This window comes from Pinus tabuliformis, chromosome 4_2, assembly GCF_031772625.1.
Source record: "Pinus tabuliformis cultivar Carrire ecotype Pingquan chromosome 4_2, CPIR1, whole genome shotgun sequence".
NCBI classification, from domain to species: Eukaryota; Viridiplantae; Streptophyta; class Pinopsida; order Pinales; family Pinaceae; genus Pinus; species Pinus tabuliformis.
Genome location: NC_142304.1, coordinates 533,138,802 through 533,158,503, shown reverse-complemented (window position 1 = coordinate 533,158,503; position 19,702 = coordinate 533,138,802). Strand labels below are relative to the sequence as shown.

At 37.2% G+C, this 19,702-nt stretch overlaps 1 protein-coding gene across 1 annotated transcript; it reads right to left on the bottom strand.

Annotated features, from left to right (window-relative positions):
- Positions 1-367: 367 nt before the first annotated feature.
- Positions 368-19,568, bottom strand: LOC149170392 (putative E3 ubiquitin-protein ligase ARI7). Its single transcript, XM_089425558.1, has 9 exons — positions 19,247-19,568; positions 10,447-10,649; positions 10,231-10,292; positions 9,249-9,334; positions 9,057-9,121; positions 7,699-8,048; positions 1,541-1,622; positions 562-909; positions 368-415 (listed from the first exon to the last, which is right to left on the bottom strand). The coding sequence occupies exons 1-9, from the start codon at positions 19,566-19,568 to the stop codon at positions 368-370; spliced, it is 1,566 nt and encodes a 521-aa protein (XP_089281684.1).
- Positions 19,569-19,702: the final 134 nt, after the last annotated feature.

Genomic DNA, 19,702 nt, shown 5'->3' with positions numbered 1-19,702 from the left:
AAAATAAATATTACAAACATATAAAAATATTGAACTAGTAATCAATCACAAGGATTTGGGTGCCATAAACCAAGATCCTTATTATGTCCAAACATAGATATACCTGAGTAATATGATAGAGAAAATAAAAATTAATCTTGGAGGTTACTTTTACCTAAAAAAATTGCTTAAACCTCCCGATATACTTTAATCCACTTATCTATACAAAAGTTACACTTAACCAAACAAGTCCACACATAAAAGAATAGATACATCACAAGTAAATCTTTGCTTCTCGTTATGAGATTCCACTATAAACAAAGATGACATTTTATTAAAATAAATAATCATGAAATATTAATAACAGACAATAATATTGACTGGATAATCAATCAAAAGGATTGGGTTGCCACGAACGTCCAAGATCGTCAATAGGCTGGAACCAATAAATATACGATAAAATGTGAGAAAAATTCATCCAAGTCCAGCGGCCCACTTGCACTGCTTAATATTAAGTGACTGCTGGTTCTAGTAATAATTGCTTCTTCGTGCGCACCCTGCTGGTGCATTAATCCGACTAACTTCGGAGAGATTGTTTTCAAAAGCCTGAATTAGGTTTTCAAAATATTGGCCCGTCGATTTTCTGAGCTTTTCAAGCCTGATACAGAAGTCATCAAAATCGCGCAACGCCTTTTTCCCAGTCGAAGTATAAGCGTAAGCTTTAAGGGCGATTTCTATATGGTCTTGCAACTCTCCTTCAACGCAATGATGAAGTCGTTCTAAACTACTTTCAGCTTCACCTTGCAGGAATTCGAAAAGAATTTGTTTTTTGTGAACAATATCAGCTTCCTGATCATGATCGCTGGATGTCGGCGTTAAATAATAACCATATGCATATGTCCATTTAAGCATGTGCCTGCATTCTGCTATCTGCAACCATGCATCTACCACACATTTGAACTCTGTTAAACCAGATCGACTCATTCTCGTCTGTTTACACTCATTCAATCTTTTAATCTCTACCTCTCGCACAGCCTGCAGATCAGATAACGCCTTTTCCTCTGCCTTTTAATTTGCCTTCCATCTTTCCATATAAAATACCAACCTTGATGTGGACATCGTAGGTTGAGGCATCCTGCACCATCATGATTTATTGATGTGTGAATAAAAGTTCGCCAACAATCTTGGCAAAATAAATGGTCGCAGTACTTGAGTGACTTCATGTCTCTGATCTTGAAATCATAGAAACATATCGGACAGGTAGTTAACTCCTCCATTTTTTCTTCTTTGGTCTCATGTTTATCGTCCGGCTGCAACAATAGGTCCACAGCATTTCTCACTTTTGTTGAAAATATAATTTCAACTGCGATCGCCGATATCGCATCGGCAAAGTCGAAGTGAAGGAATTATAAAGAAGCTTTTGTGTTTCCGACGAGCGATCGCCGATATCGCTATCGGCACATCGCTATCGGCAATATCATAGGGTCGGGGTCTTTAACATGAGTAAAGTTGCGATGCGATGGAAAGGACCCGACAACATTTTAAATAATTTTTGATAAACTTTCAAGTCCGCGCTCAGGGCTTCCGATATCATTTTCGCCGTTCGATCTGCTTCACTCCTTTCAACCGTTGATTGCCCAAACCTGCATACGAACATACATTAATGCTATTGCGTGGAGTAAATTAAAAGCATGGTTGACCGCAGTAAAATAATTATGGAATTAATTGTTACCGCAGGAGTATTGGTAAGGGTTTAAATTTTAATGTTTTTTTATATATCGGGGGTATGGGCGTATATGCTTATTACATAAATTTTGTATGGGATATTTGTATGTTTTTTTAGCGTTGACCATTTTTGAGAAACGTGCGGCAGTAAAAACCAATAGGCTGTAATGCTTTATATACATGTTGGCCATCAAAAAAAAATGTGGTGCAGCGAAAACCATGTGTGGTATGTATTGAACACACAGCAGTGTGTAAAAAGATAAGAACCAGGTGATGTAATTTTTGGAGTTGTAAGAAAACCATGTGTGGTTTTTGCACAAGCAGTGCATAAAGAAAATGGTGAAGTTTTTTTTTGTAAGTCTGTGTGAATTTTGTTTACAGCAGTAAACTTATGTAAACTTTTATTACAGCAGTAAGTTGTTTTCACTGCAGTGAATGTAAAAAGGGATTTACAGCAGTTAACCCAGTAATTTCTCAGAAATATTTTATGGTGAAATACTCTGTTTCTCTGTGAATTTTTTTTAAGTTTTCCTGTGCTTAAAAGATCCTGTGGAGGTAAAACAGAGCATTGCCTCTGTGTGTTTGTTCATTTGGTTTTTGGTATTTTCTCCATGGAAAAATACCCAACAGTGGTATCAGAGCAGGCTCAGGCTCTTTAAAGAGGTTAAAGAAGCTGAAGGGAGAAGGTTGTTGCTGCAGCAAAACTTCTCAGTCAGACAGAAGACTCAGACAACAAAGGGTTCAGGTATTTCTCAAAGATTTTTCTTTGTGTTGCTGCTGAAAGAAACAGTCAGTTTTTTTTAAATACACAGTCAAGGAATGGCCAGCACAAGCACTGGTATGGGTTTGTTTAACACCCAACTCCCACAGTTTAATGGGAAGAACTATGACTACTGGTCAATAACTATGACAGCCCTGCTTGCTTCCCAAGATTTATGGGAAATAGTTGAAGAAGGTTTTGAAGAACCAGCAGATGAAACTGAGTTCAATGCATTAACTCAGGGAGAGAAGGATCTGCTGAAGAACAATAGGAAGAAGGACTCAAAAGCCCGTGTGTTGTTGTATCTAGCAGTAGACCAGAGTATGTTTCCAAGGTTAGCAGCAGCTAAGACAACCAATGAAGCATGGAAAACCCTTAAGACAGCCTATCAAGGCATGGAGAGAGTGAAGACAGCTAAACTACAATTGCTGAGAAAGGATTTTGAGAACTTGAACATGAAGGAGTCAGATAACATTGACTCATTCTTCACTCATGTGATTGGTGTAATCACACAAATGAGAACTCATGGAGAAACCATTGAAGACAGAAGAATTGTGGAGAAAATATTGAGGGTCTTACCCTCAAGGTTTGATGCCATAGTCACCACCATTGAAGAGACAAAGGATCTCTCAAGCTATTCAGTTGATGAGCTACATGCATCACTGATAACACATGAGCAGAGGTTGAGTAGGAATGAAAACTCATCTCTTGAGCAAGCCTTCAAGACCCAGATGTCCTTTGGAAGAGGCAGAGGTCAAGGCAGAGGAAACAAAAGAGGAAGAGGCAGAAGCCAGAATAGAGGAGGAGTGAACAGCTCATCAAATGCACAAGGAAGAGGCAGCAATCCAAATCAGAACCAAGGTCAAGGCAGCAGCCAACAAAGAGATCAACATCATGCTCAAGGACAAAGGTATGATAAATCTAATGTTCAATGCTATTATTGCAAAAGGTATGGACATTATGCTAGTGATTGTAGAAAGAAACAACATGGTATGAACAGCAGACAAAATGCAAATGTTACAAGAGAAAACAGCAGTCAAGAAAATGTCCTGTTAGCTTGTAACATGGCTGAAACACATAGTGAGGACATATGGTTTTTAGACTCAGGTTGCAGCAACCATATGACAGGAAACATAGCCCTCTTCTCAGCCTTAAATCAAAACTTGAAATCAGAGGTCACATTAGGAACTGATAGTAAAGTGTCTGTTATGGGAAAAGGGGAGGTAAAAATATTTACAAAACAAGGAGAAAAGAAAACCATAACAGATGTCTACTATGTCCCCGGAATGAGATGTAACCTATTGAGTGTTGGACAGCTTATCCAAAAGGGTTACAATGTTTACTTTGTAAATGATGTGTGCACCATCATGGATATACCACCCAGCAAAAGATGCATTGCTGAAGTGAAGATGACAAGGAACAGAATGTTCCCTCTTAGGATCAGGGCAGATTTGAAAAACAAAGGAGAAATTGCAGCAGTTACCCAAGAGGCTTTCCAAAGCGTGCCAAAGGATGAGAATTGGTTGTGGCACTTGAGATTTGGACATCTCAATTTTGGAGGTCTGAATTTGTTGAGTAGGAAAGGAATGGTAAGAGGATTACCATCGATAGAGAAGCCAGACAGCCTTTGTGAAGGTTGTATATTGGGCAAACAACATAGAGAGAGTTTTCCATCAGGGAAAAGTATAAGGGCAAAGACATCCTTAGAGATTATCCATTCAGATTTGTGTGGACCAATGCAAGCTCCATCATTAGCAGGCAGCCTATATTTCTTGACATTCATTGATGATTTTACAAGAAAGACTTGGATATATTTCCTCAAGAACAAAAGTGAAGTCTTTGAGAAATTCCAAAATTTCAAAGCACTTGTGGAGAACCAAAGCGGGCTGCATATAAAAGTTTTGAGAACTGATAGAGGAGGAGAGTATATCTCCAAGGAATTCCTAAGATTTTGTAGAGAAAATGGAATTCATAAACAGTTTACAACTCGGTACACCCCACAGCAAAATGGAGTTGCTGAAAGGAAGAACAGGACCATCATGGATATGGCGAGGAGCATGCTGAAGGCAAAGCATTTGCCAAATGAGTATTGGGCTGAAGCTGTACATTGTGCAGTTTATATATTGAACAGGTGTCCTACAAAAGCAGTCATGAACAAGGTGCCAGAAGAGGCATGGAGTGGGAGAAAGCAAGGAGTCACCCACATGAGAGTTTTTGGGTGTGTGGCCTATGCACACATACCAGATCAGCTAAGGAGGAAGTTGGACAACAAAGGGGAGAAATGTCTTTTCATTGGATACAGTGATGAATCCAAAGCCTACAGACTGTACATTCCATCTACCAAGAAGTTCTTTGTCAGCAGGGATGTTCAATTCATTGAAGAGGAAGCTTGGGATGGAAGCATAGAGAAAATAGTTAATGTCAAAAACTGTTTGTCTCATGATGAAGATGAAGAGGAGGTGGCTGAAATGAATCCCCAAACAACAGCGCCAACAAAAGGACAGCAAGGTACACCATTGAGGATCAATGAGAGTGCTTCTCCAAGCACACCACAAGGAGGAAATTCAAGTGCATCTTCAAGCACTTGCACACCAAGTGAAAGAGGTAAGAAGTTTAGAAATCTAAGTGACATTTATGAAGAAGGAATGAATTCCTTATTTGCCTTGTATTGTCATGTTGATGATCCTATTCATTTCGAAGATGCAATTAAAGATAGGAAATGGATAGAAGCTATGGATGAGGAGATGAATGCCATAGAGAGAAACAAAACATGGGATTTGGTAGAGTTACCAAAAGGCAAAGAAGTCATTGGTGTGAAATGGGTCTACAAGACCAAAAGCAATGCTGAAGGCAAGATTGAAAGGCACAAGGCAAGGCTGGTTGTCAAAGGGTACAAGCAGCAGTATGGGAGAGATTATGAGGAGACTTTCGCACCGGTTGCAAGAATGGAAACCGTGAGAGCAGTGCTGTCCATAGCAGCACAAAACAAATGGAAAGTCTACCAAATGGATGTGAAGTCAGCATTCCTAAATGGAGTGTTAAAAGAAGAGGTGTACATTGAACAACCTCTCGGTTATGAGAAGAAAGGTGAAGAGCACAAAGTGTGCAAATTGAAGAAAGCTCTTTATGGGCTGAAGCAAGCGCCAAGAGCATGGTACAGCAGGATAGACTCATATCTATTGGATAATGAATTTGACAAATGTGAAGGAGAGCCCACAGTCTACATCAAGGAAAAGGATGGTAAAATTTTAATTGTTGTCTTGTATGTTGATGATGTGATTTTCACAGGTAATGATGTTCAGCTCATTAAGAATTTTAAATCAGTCATGAAGGATGAATTTGAAATGACTGATATGGGTTTCTTGAGATACTTCTTAGGCATAGAAGTAGAGCAAAATGAAAAAGGAATTTTTATATCTCAAGCAAGATATGTAAATCAAATTTTGAGCAGATTTAAGATGGAAGAATGCAAGGCAGCAATCACTCCCACAGTGATGGGATTAAAGCTCAGCAGAGAGGACAACAGCAAGGATTTTGATCCTAGTTTGTATAAAAGTATTGTAGGCAGCCTTATGTATTTAACAGCTACTAGGCCTGACATTATGTATGCTGTTAGTTTGATTTCCAGATTTATGGAGAGGCCAAAGGAGGCACATTGGCAGACAGCAAAGAGAATTTTGAGGTATGTCAAAGGTACCAAAATGTTTGGCATATTATATAGTGTCTCAGAAAGTTCAGATTTAATTGGTTACACTGATAGCGATTGGGCTGGAAGTGTAGATGATCGGAAGAGCACTTCCGGTTATGTTTTTAATATGGGTTCAGGAGCCATTTCATGGGCTTTTAAGAAGCAGTCCATTGTAGCATTGTCTACAGCAGAGGCTGAATATGTGGCAGCTACAGCAGCAGCATGTCAAGCAGTGTGGATGAGAAGAATGTTGAGAAGCTTAGGCCAAGAGCAGGCAAAAGCGACAGTCATCTTTTGTGATAATAGCTCAGCTATTGCATTGTCAAAGAATTCAGTGTTTCATAAGAGAACGAAACACATTGATACAAGGTTTCACTACATCAGAGAATTGGTAAGCAATGGAGAAATCAGTTTACAACATTGCAGTACTCAGGAACAGGTAGCAGACATTTTGACAAAGCCATTGGATCAGAAGAACTTTGAATTTTTGAGGAAGTGTTTGGGTATGATTGAATGCCCGACAGTTGAAATTAAAGGGGAGTGTTGAAAATATAATTTCAACTACGATCACCGATATCGCATCGGCAAAGTCGAAGTGAAGGAATTATAAAGAAGCTTTTGTGTTTCCGACGAGCGATCGCCGATATCGCTATCGGCACATCGCTATCGGCAATATCATAGGGTCGAGGTCTTTAACATGAGTAAAGTTGTGATGCGATGGAGCGGACCCGACAACATTTTAAATAATTTTTGATAAACTTTCAAGTCCGCGCTCAGGGCTTCCGATATCATTTTCGCCGTTCGATCTGCTTCACTCCTTTCAACCGTTGATTGCCCAAACCTGCATACGAACATACATTAATGCTATTGCGTGGAGTAAATTAAAAGCATGGTTGACCGCAGTAAAATAATTATGGAATTAATTGTTACCGCAGGAGTATTGGTAAGGGTTTAAATTTTAATGTTTTTTTATATATCGGGGGTATGGGCGTATATGCTTATTACATAAATTTTGTATGGGATATTTGTATGTTTTTTTAGCATTGACCATTTTTGAGAAACGTGCGGCAGTAAAAACCAATAGGCTGTAATGCTTTATATACATGTTGGCCATCAAAAAAAACTGTGGTGCAGCGAAAACCATGTGTGGTATGTATTGAACACACAGCAGTGTGTAAAAAGATAAGAACCAGGTGATGTAATTTTTGGAGTTGTAAGAAAACCATGTGTGGTTTTTGCACAAGCAGTGCATAAAGAAAATGGTGAAGTTTTTTTTTGTAAGTCTGTGTGAATTTTGTTTACAGCAGTAAACTTATGTAAACTTTTATTACAGCAGTAAGTTGTTTTCACTGCAGTGAATGTAAAAAGGGATTTATAGCAGTTAACCCAGTAATTTCTCAGAAATATTTTATGGTGAAATACTCTGTTTCTCTGTGAATTTTTTTTAAGTTTTCCTGTGCTTAAAAGATCCTGTGGAGGTAAAACAGAGCATTGCCTCTGTGTGTTTGTTCATTTGGTTTTTGGTATTTTCTCCCTGGAAAAATACCCAACAACTTTTTCCTCGTCTGCAAACCATTGATCGTTGGCATTAACAGAATTCCAACCGAAGTGACGCAAGAGAATAGCTGCCTCGGTTTCCGAGACAGCCAACAAAGTGGAAACGCTTTTGGTAGCATTGTGCAGACGCTCACCAATGTCGTTCAGACTTAAAACCGTATATTTCATACGTCCTTTATTGTCATCATGACGACTGCGTGCTATTTCCACCCTGCTTTCATATCTCAATTCTTCATCTTCGTTTTCGCTTTCGTTGCTTTCCCTTTCATCGCTTTCGCCTTTCATTTCATCGTATAAAGCCTTCTTTACGGGCCTTGCGGAATCCACAGAAGCAAAACTCTCTGACCGTGTTAAAGCAGGTTAAAGCTAAACCGCAATGTTGTCAAGAAACTGTGTCTCCTTACCTTTTTGTACTAAATCAATCCTTGCTTGGCTGATATTTATACTCATGTAACTTGGCGCAGATACCAAAAACCATTCATGAGCCGACATGGGTGATTATCCGGTTGATTTTAGACGTAATTTAAAATAATGCTTACAACCCAAAGTAAAGCGGTTTCCCCGCCATCTTTTTCTCCCACTAGGAGCAGGGGTTAAATTTGACGGGTGACCCTACCCGTCAAGGAATTTTTTTATGACGTTTTTATTTTTAAACTGCCCATTATATGACTTTTAAAATTTATTTGTACAAGTTTCATCTAATTTCAAATTGTACTCATAATTGTTCAAAATTTTCATTTTTTGTTGTACAATTCGGCTCAAGTCTCATTGCTACACTTTGTTTTGAGACCTGCTGATCAAATTTTTCTGCAAATTTTCCAAATTGTTCAAATGTTCTGAGTTTTTTTTGTTTAAAATGGAAATACTGATAAAATAGATGGGAAATATATATAGAAACAACAACTGCTGGGCTTCCAATCCTTCAACGTCATACTCTATCCTGGATCCAGAGGCATCTCAGGAATCGGCATCCTACTCTATGTAAAATTAGGCTCATTAGTAAGTCAGATACTACGTATATATATGTGTGCAAGCAGCTCTGATTGAAGCAGCCTTAATTTCTAGCAAATTTCAATAAATATAACTTGCTTGGGTTCAAGATAATTATTTTTCCTTGTGACAACACATCGATGGTCATAAAAGAGGTATCAAGACGGTGTATTCTCGTGCTGTGTATGACCACAGGCATGACATACTTAGGTGGATGCGCAATTAATTTTATATTTATATGTATAACAAGGTTGAGTTTAGATAGGACAAATTTTTATTTTTATTTTTACTTAAAAAAAACCATCTCAACTTTCTATATGCCCCAGTTCTGAATTCATCTCTATGGAGAGAACATACCTTAATTACTAAAGAAACGAAGACGTTCCCAATAGATACAAGCAGAGATGCTGAAGACATTCTCACTTCAAAACAAATTGTCTGATACAAAATATTGCTGGCAGAAATAACTGACAACTATAAACCGGTAGGCCTGACACCATAGAGAAGAAACAAAACAAATATTGAAAAAAACGAAAGGAAACTACAGACCAGATGCAAGGCAAGTGATCAGATGAGCTACAAAGAGGCCTACTCTGCGTCTTAGAAAATGAAACTCCCAGAGCTGTAAGGAGAATCTGCGACAAAAGATGTGTAACGGATGACATCCGGAATAACAAATCTACCACATTTGGAGAGGTTGTAGGCCACCTAGTTCTGCTTACGAAAAATATGGGTGAATGAAAAGTGCCTAAAGGATTTTGACATGGACTTGATCTGTTACATGGCCCAAAATTTGAATTTGAATGTCCTTGAGCCCACTCAATAACCATTTTGGACTTGAAATCTCTTCAATTTCCAGCTATCTAGCAAACCGCAAAGTGCTAATGTGTGCTGATGTTTCAGTTTTACTATTAGATCTGACACCTCCAAACCTACTATAAGAATGTCAAAAATTCATAACTATATATACTCCACACCCACAATCCCCTTCTAATACGGCCTTGTCAAAAAAATCCAACCAACTTTGATGACCCAATTAACTTATAAGAACATGTTCGAACCAATCTCCTAAAAGAAAGCCAAAATCTTAACGACAGAAAGTCGCACATCAAAGGAAATATGTTAAAAAATTCTAGCATTTATGCTTCCGCCATATCACCTAGCAAATGTAGAAAATGAGCATTATCCAATCCATTTCCAATTTTCCACCCATGAAATTAGCAGCTATAACAGTGTAATTGTTATTGTTATTTGTACAGAGAGAGAGGGAGGGATTTCAAAAACCTGGCAACGCTGGCGAATCGGCGATGTATATAAACCCTAAACCCTAAACATATATAACACTATTAAATTCGAAATCTATATGTATTGGAACTATATTTTAAACCATATTCTACGTTTGGACATATGCAACATTCTGAATTCATTTAGGTCTTGTTGTCCATAGGCGGAATTCTGAACAATAAACTCCCCTCCTCTAATGTGCAACATCAAAGCGAAGATTTAGTTCAATTGCATCTGATAAACATACCTGTTGCTGAAGAGCCTAAATATGCGAAACGCAGCAATAAACAGGATCCTGGAGCCGACCCCCTGTCTCATACAATACGCTAACTACTGCATCATATAGTTCTTGAACAGGCAGTTGCATCAACAGGTTAGAGAAGTTGCTCGCTCCGAAGACCTTATGTAAAGCACCAAACTGGTGTGCGCCCATTTAGTCAGAGCATAAGTAAGGAGCCAATACACAGCCTTTCACACACTTTCTCCTCAGAAACTTGCATGCTCCGCAAGGTGCCCCTCCGCCTTCCATATTGATACTGTACTGCCGGTTTCGGGGAAGGGATTCGAGCGGGAGTAAATAATCAGAAATAAGCACAGCCTGCAGAGGGCGTGACCGGAAGCGGCATAAGCAGGACTCCGAATGTGAATTGAATGCTAATTTGATAACTGGTAAGCGGTAAACCCGAAGGGCAGAATGTGTTAAATGTTAATTGAATGCAAAATCTGCATCCTGATCTGATCACTGTCACACGGCGGTACACCATATTAAAAATGCGATAGGTTAAATATATATAAAGAAAAATTATAAAAAAAAATTAAAACTTTTAATTTTTATACATGCCCGTCAATATGACGGTTTTGAAAATGGATGGCAAGTTCGGCATGACGTGGAGGTTCAAAAATAAAACGTATTTTACTGGTAAAAATGCAAAATACGTCCATACGGGCGTCAAATTTAACCCCTGACTAGGAGAAGCATTCTGTTGTCACTATTACTCTTTTTTCGAGGAGAAACATTCCGTTGTCATTATTAATGAATCACAAACCCTAACATCCACCAAATATATCTATGAAAGTACAGTGAATTAAAATATTAAATTTTAACCAAATTTTTCTTGATATTTCTTCTAAATATGCCAAAAATTTCACCATTTGAAGTATCACATAAAAAATGTAATGAAAATGTAAAAGTGATTCATTTAAAGTATAAAAACTCTAGGATTATATGCTCTCATACCAAATGTTATAAGCCAAATACATAAAATTCAATAGTTCACACAATGTACAACAATGTGAGCATTAATGACAACCCAAATATAGATAATAATACAGAAATGCCTCAAAATACCTCAAATAGATTCATACATTGAAATAACATCCATACCATCCATAATGAATACATCATCGCTATATACACCAATCCACACATTACACGTGCAATCCCTTCATTATTAGGATGATCCTATTACATATATATTTACATATTCCATAGTAAGACCGAGAATGAAAAATATGTTCATTTAAGGTCTCAAAATGACTTGATGTTTTTGACTTGAAATTTTCCAAACTAGCATTGCTGGAAAAAATAGTCTTGTGGATTGATTCCTCCACTTTTTCTACTTTGAAAGCATCAACATGGATGGAAAAGAAGATACTCATCCAATCTAGATCATACACCCCCATTTTGGGGGGATTTTGGTCCCCAAAAGCATCCACTGAATGATGTGAGTATATTTTGATGAAAACTTGACTGAACTGAGAGGCCGGTGGTGACTCAGTTTCATACATTCATGGACATCAAAATTATTTTCTTGTAGCTGATTGTCTGAAAAATTAAATGAGCATATCAAAACATAATTACTAATAGATTTAGTATGCGAACATCAAGTAATAAGTTAACCTAAACATCACTTATCTCGATTAAAGGAATAACCTCTTCTATTTTTTTCTTAGCTTGAAACATATCAACATAAGTCTAATCACACCTCAAGTGTTTTCTTAGGGGAGAAAGATGACAAGTATACCAAGCTTTTGATAATATGGGTTAAACACATTCCGTCGTGTTACTCCGCTGTGAGTGAGACTATTGAGTAACCCAACAGAGTCACCTCAAGGAGATGCAAGCATCGCTTCATTGCCAGAAGACCTGTTTAATACCACGATGAAGTTGTTTGCATCACCTCATTGTGGAGGAAGCCTTTCTCTTCTTTAACCTTTATTTTATTTCCTTAAAGGTATGCTTGAAGCATTTATTGAATATTTGTAGTACGGGTGGAAGAGGCATCGTTACTTACTGAGAACAAGAGAGGTTGTTCCTTGTTTAAGCGATTTGAAATATAACTGGAGTTAACATGTGCATTTTGAAGTTTTCTCCTCTCCCTTTTTTACTTCGTATATTCAAGATATCGAAACACCATTAAATACAAGGCTTTGTCGGAAGGAAGATCCTAATAAAGATATGGGCTTTGTTAGGTCCCTATAATACTAGTGTATTCCCTTATTATTATTGTCATTGTAACCCTTACTGTTATTGTTGTGCCCATGTTGTCCCCATATTGTTATTATTGTGCCCCATAGAAGCCCACTATTGTTATTGTTGTGTTCAATATGTTTCCAAGCACCAACTTTGTCATTTGTGAGGCTCCAACATCTAGGGTACCAACCTTGTCTTCTCAAGGCACCAACCTTGTGTTTAGGAGCACCAACTCCAAGGACACCAATCTTTCCAATTCTAAGGCACCAACCCCAAGGGCTCCAACCTTATCTTGTCAAGGCACCAACCTTGTTTGTTTGAGGCTCCAACCTTCATGGCACCAACCCTCTGGGCTCCAACCCACTGCTATATGTTGTCTAGATATGTTTGATAGTAATTCTCTGCTCCCAACATCTTCTTCACTGAATTCTGTCCAACAAGATATTTATGCAAAGTCTCAACGTATGCACAAAAGGAATTCTGTATTTTCAAGCCGCTGTTCTTTACTGTTGCGGTAACTGTTTCAAGCGTTACTGCTTCTCACTATTCTTGCTATCGTGATCTCTTACTTCCTAGAACCAGACTCACAAATGCTTTAATGTCGGTGCTGGCTACTCCTCCCTTCAAACGATGTCAGATGAAGCTTTATTTTTCCCCTTCACAGAATTGTTCTTTAGGTTGCATTATGTACTTGATTTATTAATCACAGGTTTGAGCCTTTCAAAGATTAACCCAATCAACAGAATTTCCTTGTCCTTCGGCTTCCTCCTGTCCTGCTGGACCTTTGGTTTCCTCCTGTCTTGCTAGACCTTTGGCTTCCTTCTGTCTTGCTGGACCTTCGCCTTCCTTCTACCCTACTGGACCTTCAGCTTCCTTCTGTCCTGCTGGACCTACACATTACTTCTGTCCTTCTGCTTACATCTCTCTCACTCGATCTTCGACTTCTTTTGTATCTTCATCGTCTGCCAGACCTTTGGCTTCTTGACGTTTCAACTTCTTCTTTAGTTCGCTTGACCTTCCGGATTCCTCCGTTCCTTCAAGTTCACGAGTTGTGAACTGTTACCTCATCTCTATGATAGATGCCCGAGATACGTTACCCATATGGAGGTACCACATGCCACGTCATCACCTTTAATTGCGATCACAACTTCATGAAAAAATGAAGTTATTCCTTTAATCCTGCAAACGAACGCTGGTTCGACATGAATGCACGCGACGAGACCCCAAATAAAATAAACTTGTGTCCATAAAATTCTCGAGTCTACTCAGTCCCAAGTCTTATTGGATTAATTCTCCACCATTGATCTCATCATTAATGTGACGGTTGTTGATCCACCCGATCAACAAACCCAATAGCCGATACTACATTGTTTGATCAAGGCACGCTGGATGCAATGGGTAACAACGATATCGGTCGGGGAACATTCACGATGCTTAACTGCCCTTACGGAGCTGATAAGGATTATAAATCCTTGATTTATAAAAGTTCGATTCAGTTTTGAGATTAACGTCCGATCACTTTATGACCCGATATCCATTGGGTATATGAGGTCATCAAATCTATGGCCTGCGTGTCTTCAAATAGTACATGATTTAAAAATAGGTCTAACCCTCGCCGTTGACTGTGACGTAAGTGTTTGAAAATTAGATCGACGACTAGGATTTACCGTGGGCCTTCAACCACGATCAAACATCCATACACTCCTAACCTCCACTCTTTCTATAGTTGTTGCTCGTGTGATCACTCTTCACTCTTCCGCTCTTCCGATAGCTGTTGCTCCTATGGATTATCTCCTGTGACCTTCGATAACTTTGTTTATGCTCCTCCACTGTTTTCTTCATATCGGTTCTTCTCGGGCATATATTACATGTGATACTTTCGATATGGCTCCTCGGATGTTTTCTTCTTTTCTCCTCTGATATCGTTGTTGCTCTTCGTTCTTCTGATAACACTTACCCTTGGGCATATGTGATAACTTGCTTCCTTGATGGCTTCTGATGAACTCTTCCTCTTATTCTTTGACTTCTTGCCCCTATTGCTTTACTGGATCTACTGTGTCATTTGTTGTTCAATTGCTGCATTCAATTGTTGTTCAATTGTTGTTCAATTTACCTCCTGCTGTTGAATTTCTGTTCAATTTACCTCGCATCATTTGTTGTTCAATTGTTGTACAATTGACCTCCTGCTGTTCAATCCACTTGGGTCCTCCATCTCATCATATTATCATATATCAAACTTTCATCACTATGAGAATTATGACCAATGGGCATCAATGGGCAATCATGTATCAAAGAATTTGTAATCACAAACACTGCTATATTGACATCAATGACAACCTAGATTAACATGTTCATTTATGTAATGTAAAGGATGTTTCCCCCTCGAAGAGATTACTTGTCAAGTCATTGGTCTATGTCTTTCTTCTATTTTTGTGAGCTTGTTGCATAACAATTGGTGTGAGAGCTTTTGATTTTAGGGTTTCGCTGCTTCAAACATGTCATCGTGGAATTTTTTATATACATTTTGTTTATAAAAAGGTTCAGAAGCTGAAATTAAAACCCATTTGAGCAAAAATCGTGAGAAACCTCATGACCGAATTTCAGATCTTGTATAGCTATAGTTCCAAAGATATGAACTGAGGAAGTTAGTCTGTTTAGAGGCTCCTAAATTTGATCTCAAACATGTCAACATGGGAAAATTGTCATAACTTTCTCTTTGACCATCAGATTCCAATTTTGTAAGAAGTGACAGAAAGAGGACAGACTGTAGTTTGTTGGGTATCATTTTCGGAGATGAAGGTAGAAATCATGACATGTGGCACGTCATACAAGTTCGCTCTATTGAGGTAGTCTATTATTCATTTTTTCTATATCAAGATACATTGTCCATTCATTTTTCAAATTATTGGCATGAACCATCCCTTCGTTTTGCCAGTTAATTAATAATTTTCAAGAGGCTTCTGCATTGTTGGTTGATATTTTTGCCATATTCTAGTGCTTCCATGGTAACATGACTCTATGGATATGGAAGCAATATTTATTCTTGATTGTATTATTCGGGCATGATAATGGGAACAAATTCCAGAAATAATAGTGTCCTACTTAGGGGAGTAAATTTAAATTTAGGTTATGGTGCCAAATTGTGTTCGAAAAACATCCTTGCAAAAAGGTGCCCTCTATATATTTAGTTTCCCAAATAGAGAATTATTTCATAAAATGCTTATTTGGCATTCTTTATTCATTCATGAATTACCTACTTATTTGGAACAATCGTTTCTAAAGAAACTGTGTTAAGGAAATCTATGTAAATATTATTCATGTAGATTTGTACAACTGATTCCACTATATTTGAAGCTATGGAATTGTGATGAATGTGAAAGGATTAGACGTTAGCCTTTATATATCTCCATTGGGTTCATTGTTTTAGACGTTAGCCTTTATATATCTCCATGTGGTTCATTGTTTTGATATTTGTATGCGATTTTGTTTTAAAGTTGTTATTTTCAGGAGGGGTATATGCGTTGAAGATATTTCCACCAATGTGATGTTGCATTTTGATCCATAGTCTATTAGGTAGTTATCCTTTAATTCTCATTTTATTGGTGAAAAACTGATTTTCATAAAAGGTTTGTTTCTTACAATGGTCCTATGCAAAATTTTCTTCATGGTTTATCCACCATTTTACGATTTTCAATCAAAAACTCATGCAAAGTCCTGTTAACTCTTGTACCAAAATCAAATTGCATGCAAAAACCAGTGCATGCAAACTAGTTTCCTTTTTCGGTAAGGCATGTTTTGAGGAAATTTTAAGCCTTAAAGAGGAAAGAAATTTCAGTAGATAGAGGCAAGACGTAGATCATATCCAGGCAAAGGAGAGGAGGAAGTGAGTACGACAAGGAGCCCAAGTTAACTTCAGGCCCCTAGTCACTTAGCTAAGTAATTATTTGGAACAATGGTTTATGAAGAAACTCTGCTAAGGATATCTATTAAGGTAGATTTGTACAACTCATTCCAACATATCTGAAGCTCTGGAATTGTAAAGAATGGGAAAGGACTAGATGTTAGACTATATATATCTGCACATGATTCATTGTTTTGATATTTGTACGAGATTTTGTTTTAAATTTGTTCTTTTTAGGAGGGGGTGTATGGTTTAAAGATATTTCTACCCACTGTGATGTTGCATTTTGATCCACATTATATAAGGTAGTTATCCTTTGAAGTTGAAATCCCATCATATTTCCACTAAAAAAATGACAATAAAAGCAACACAAATGCACACAATGAATGTCATTTCCTTCACTTCTTTCTCTAAAATCAAATTTTGCTTCTCTCTTTTCTCTACATCCAAATTATATGATTCTCTGTGTCTCTTTCTTTCTTCACACCTCGAGGCAATGCCAAGAGCCTATAATTCTACCTAGAATGGAGTTATCTATCTCATATATAGATGGGTGTGTAAAGCTACCATCAATGTGAATAAAATGAGTGCTTCTCAAGTTGTGGCATTCACTTTGGAGACATGCTTGCATGATTCCCAAAAGGATATCCCATAAGAGCTCCTCCCTACCTAATAAATTTCACTCCACCCTGAAAAAGGTTGGTTAATTTTCTCATGCAGATTAAGTCTTGGATTGAGGCTCATCACTATGACACTCATGGAATTCAGGTGGTACATGCCTTAACAAAATGAAATCTATTTTAATTTAATGAGAAATGTGAAACAAACCATAGTCATTGGGGGCTTTAGAGTGTGTGATTCTATGAAAAATTATCAAGTATGGTTTTAATCATAAACTAGAATCAAGTTATGTGAAATTGAATGTCCTTACTAAGGTTTTCTATTGCCTTTAGGAAATTTGACTTAATATAGGTTGTGCACTCCTTTGTTTTTGGGTATGATAGGTAGTCATAGTCCACCACGATGATGTTTGTCTTTTGATTTGGAAACAATGCTTAGTGCTAAGGTTCTGGGATGAACTCTGGGTGGTAAACCACAACTTTCATCAAGGCAAGTTACAAGAGGGATTACTTGGCACCAAGTGAGACGATTTTTCTCCTCAATTTTATTTATTTTTACATATTTTTTTGAGACTAAGGCAAATGCAACAAAAAATATGTAAAATCTTAGATTACTGTCATATGGTATTTTTAAAGGCTTGTGAAATTCTATTCTCTGACAAGAAAAGCAATATGTGAAAGGAATAAGAATTAAAAAAATACACAGAAATATGCAGTTTTAGATCTCTGGTTTAAGTGATAAAATCTGCAAGGAATAGTTGTATAATTCCTTGTGCTCTATTCTAGCTCTTTTTTTATTGTTTATGGATTAACATGTTATATTTATTATTTTCCTCAATGCTATGAGTTTCTCTTTTGGATAGATAATTTAGGGCCTTCCTATTTGAAGTTTTCCAATGAAAGTTAGAGCTGAAGGAAAATGTGAAAATGAGCCTCCCCAAATAGTGGAGATGACAATGTTTGATTACTTTGTGAATAGAAAACAAACTCCTTTAGTTTATTCAGGTGATGTTTTGTTCTTAGATGTAAGTAGGAAATAACAACCCAATTATCTTCCAGTAGAGGTGAGTATGATACTATTCTATGTATTATGCAATGGTCGTTTAAAAAAAACACAATTACACTAAAATCTTTAGGTGCCAATATATGCCCAGTGAAGGCTTGAAATTGTGAAATTTCTAGGTGCCCATATATACCATTTCCATGGAAAAAGGTAATTAAATTATATGGGTGACCTTTATAGAAGGAGTGGATTAAAAAAACACCAAGTCACTAGCCATTCTACAGTGGAATAGTTGCTTTAAAATGACACAGGAATGTGATTTAATCCAATTATCTATGCAAGCATTACAAACCAATTTTTATCTAGTCTCTCTAGGTGCTAAAACATGTTGAATAACTACATCAAAGCTAAGCCAGAATTGAACCTTGGCTAACTATGAAGGACTTGTTGCTTCCCACTATAGAATCCAACCCCTTTAAACATTAAATTGACAAAGATATAATGTAATTTATTAAACTTATACATGAATGTCATAAGACCATTTAATATAACCTCGATAAATGAAATCACACATAAAATATAAATATAAATCATAACTTTTTTATTAAAATAGATATTACAACATACAATAATATTGAACTAGTAATCAATCACAAGGATTTGGGTGCCTTGAACCAACATCCTTATTATGGTCGAACAAAGATATACATGAATAATATGATAGATATAATAAAAATTAATCTTCCAGGGAAAAGAACTACTTAGACATGGAGATGTGCTTTAATCCACTTATCTATACACAGGCCACAAGACAAGTCCACATGTTGGATAGATTCATCAAAAGTAGCACTTCATGAAAATTGAACCTTGCATTACAATTTAAACTCCAAGTTAAACTCTTTGCTTCCAGCTATGAATTTCCACTGAAAACAAAGATTAACCCTAGGTAAAATCACATATTAAATATAAATATAAATCGTCACATTTTATTAAAATAAATAATCATCAAATATATTAATAAGAGACAATAATATTGACTGTATAATCAATCTAAAGGATTTGGTTGCCACAAACGTCCAAGATCCTTATTTTTGCTGGAACTAACAGAGATATGGAAAAATATGAGAAAAATTAATCCGAGTCCAGCGACCCTCTTGCACTACTTAATAATAAGTTGCAGTTGATTCTAATAATAATTGCTTCTTCATGCGCACCCTGCTCGTGCATTAATCCGACTATCATCAGGCTACAACAGTAGGACCACACCTTTCCTCACTTTCTCCTCACTTTCAAACCATTGTTCGTTGGCATTAATAGAATTCCAATCGAAGTGACGTAAAAGAATAGCTGCCTCGGCTTCAGAGATAACCAACAAAGTGGAAACGCTTTTGGTAGCATTATGCTGACGCTCACGGATGTCGTTCAAACTTAAAACCATATATTTCATACGTCTTTTATTGTCATCATGACGGCTGCGTGCTATTTCCACCATGCTTTCATATCTCAATTCTTCATATTCATCAACCCCTTCATTTTCCATTTCATCGCTTTTGCTATCATATATCTCGTTATCATCGTACAACGCCATATTGGTGGAGATAGAGTAGATCAGAGTCTGAGAATTTTTATTTTCGCAGCCTCGCGGAATTGACAGAAACAAAATTCTTTGTCCGCTTCGCCTTTTTGTACAAAATCAATCTTTTCTTAGCTGATATTTATAGT

Excerpts from the sequence above, each read along its gene's own strand:
- LOC149170392 (XM_089425558.1), bottom strand. The coding sequence starts at position 19,568 with ATGGCGTTGTACGATGATAACGAGATATATGATAGCAAAAGCGATGAA. Across the intron at positions 10,293-10,446 it reads GAAAGTGTGTGAAAGGCTGT|GGGGTCGGCTCCAGGATCCT; the intron begins GTATTGGCTCCT and ends TGTATGAGACAG. Across the intron at positions 8,049-9,056 it reads TCGTTTCTTTAGTAATTAAG|AGTTTTGCTTCTGTGGATTC; the intron begins GTATGTTCTCTC and ends ACACGGTCAGAG.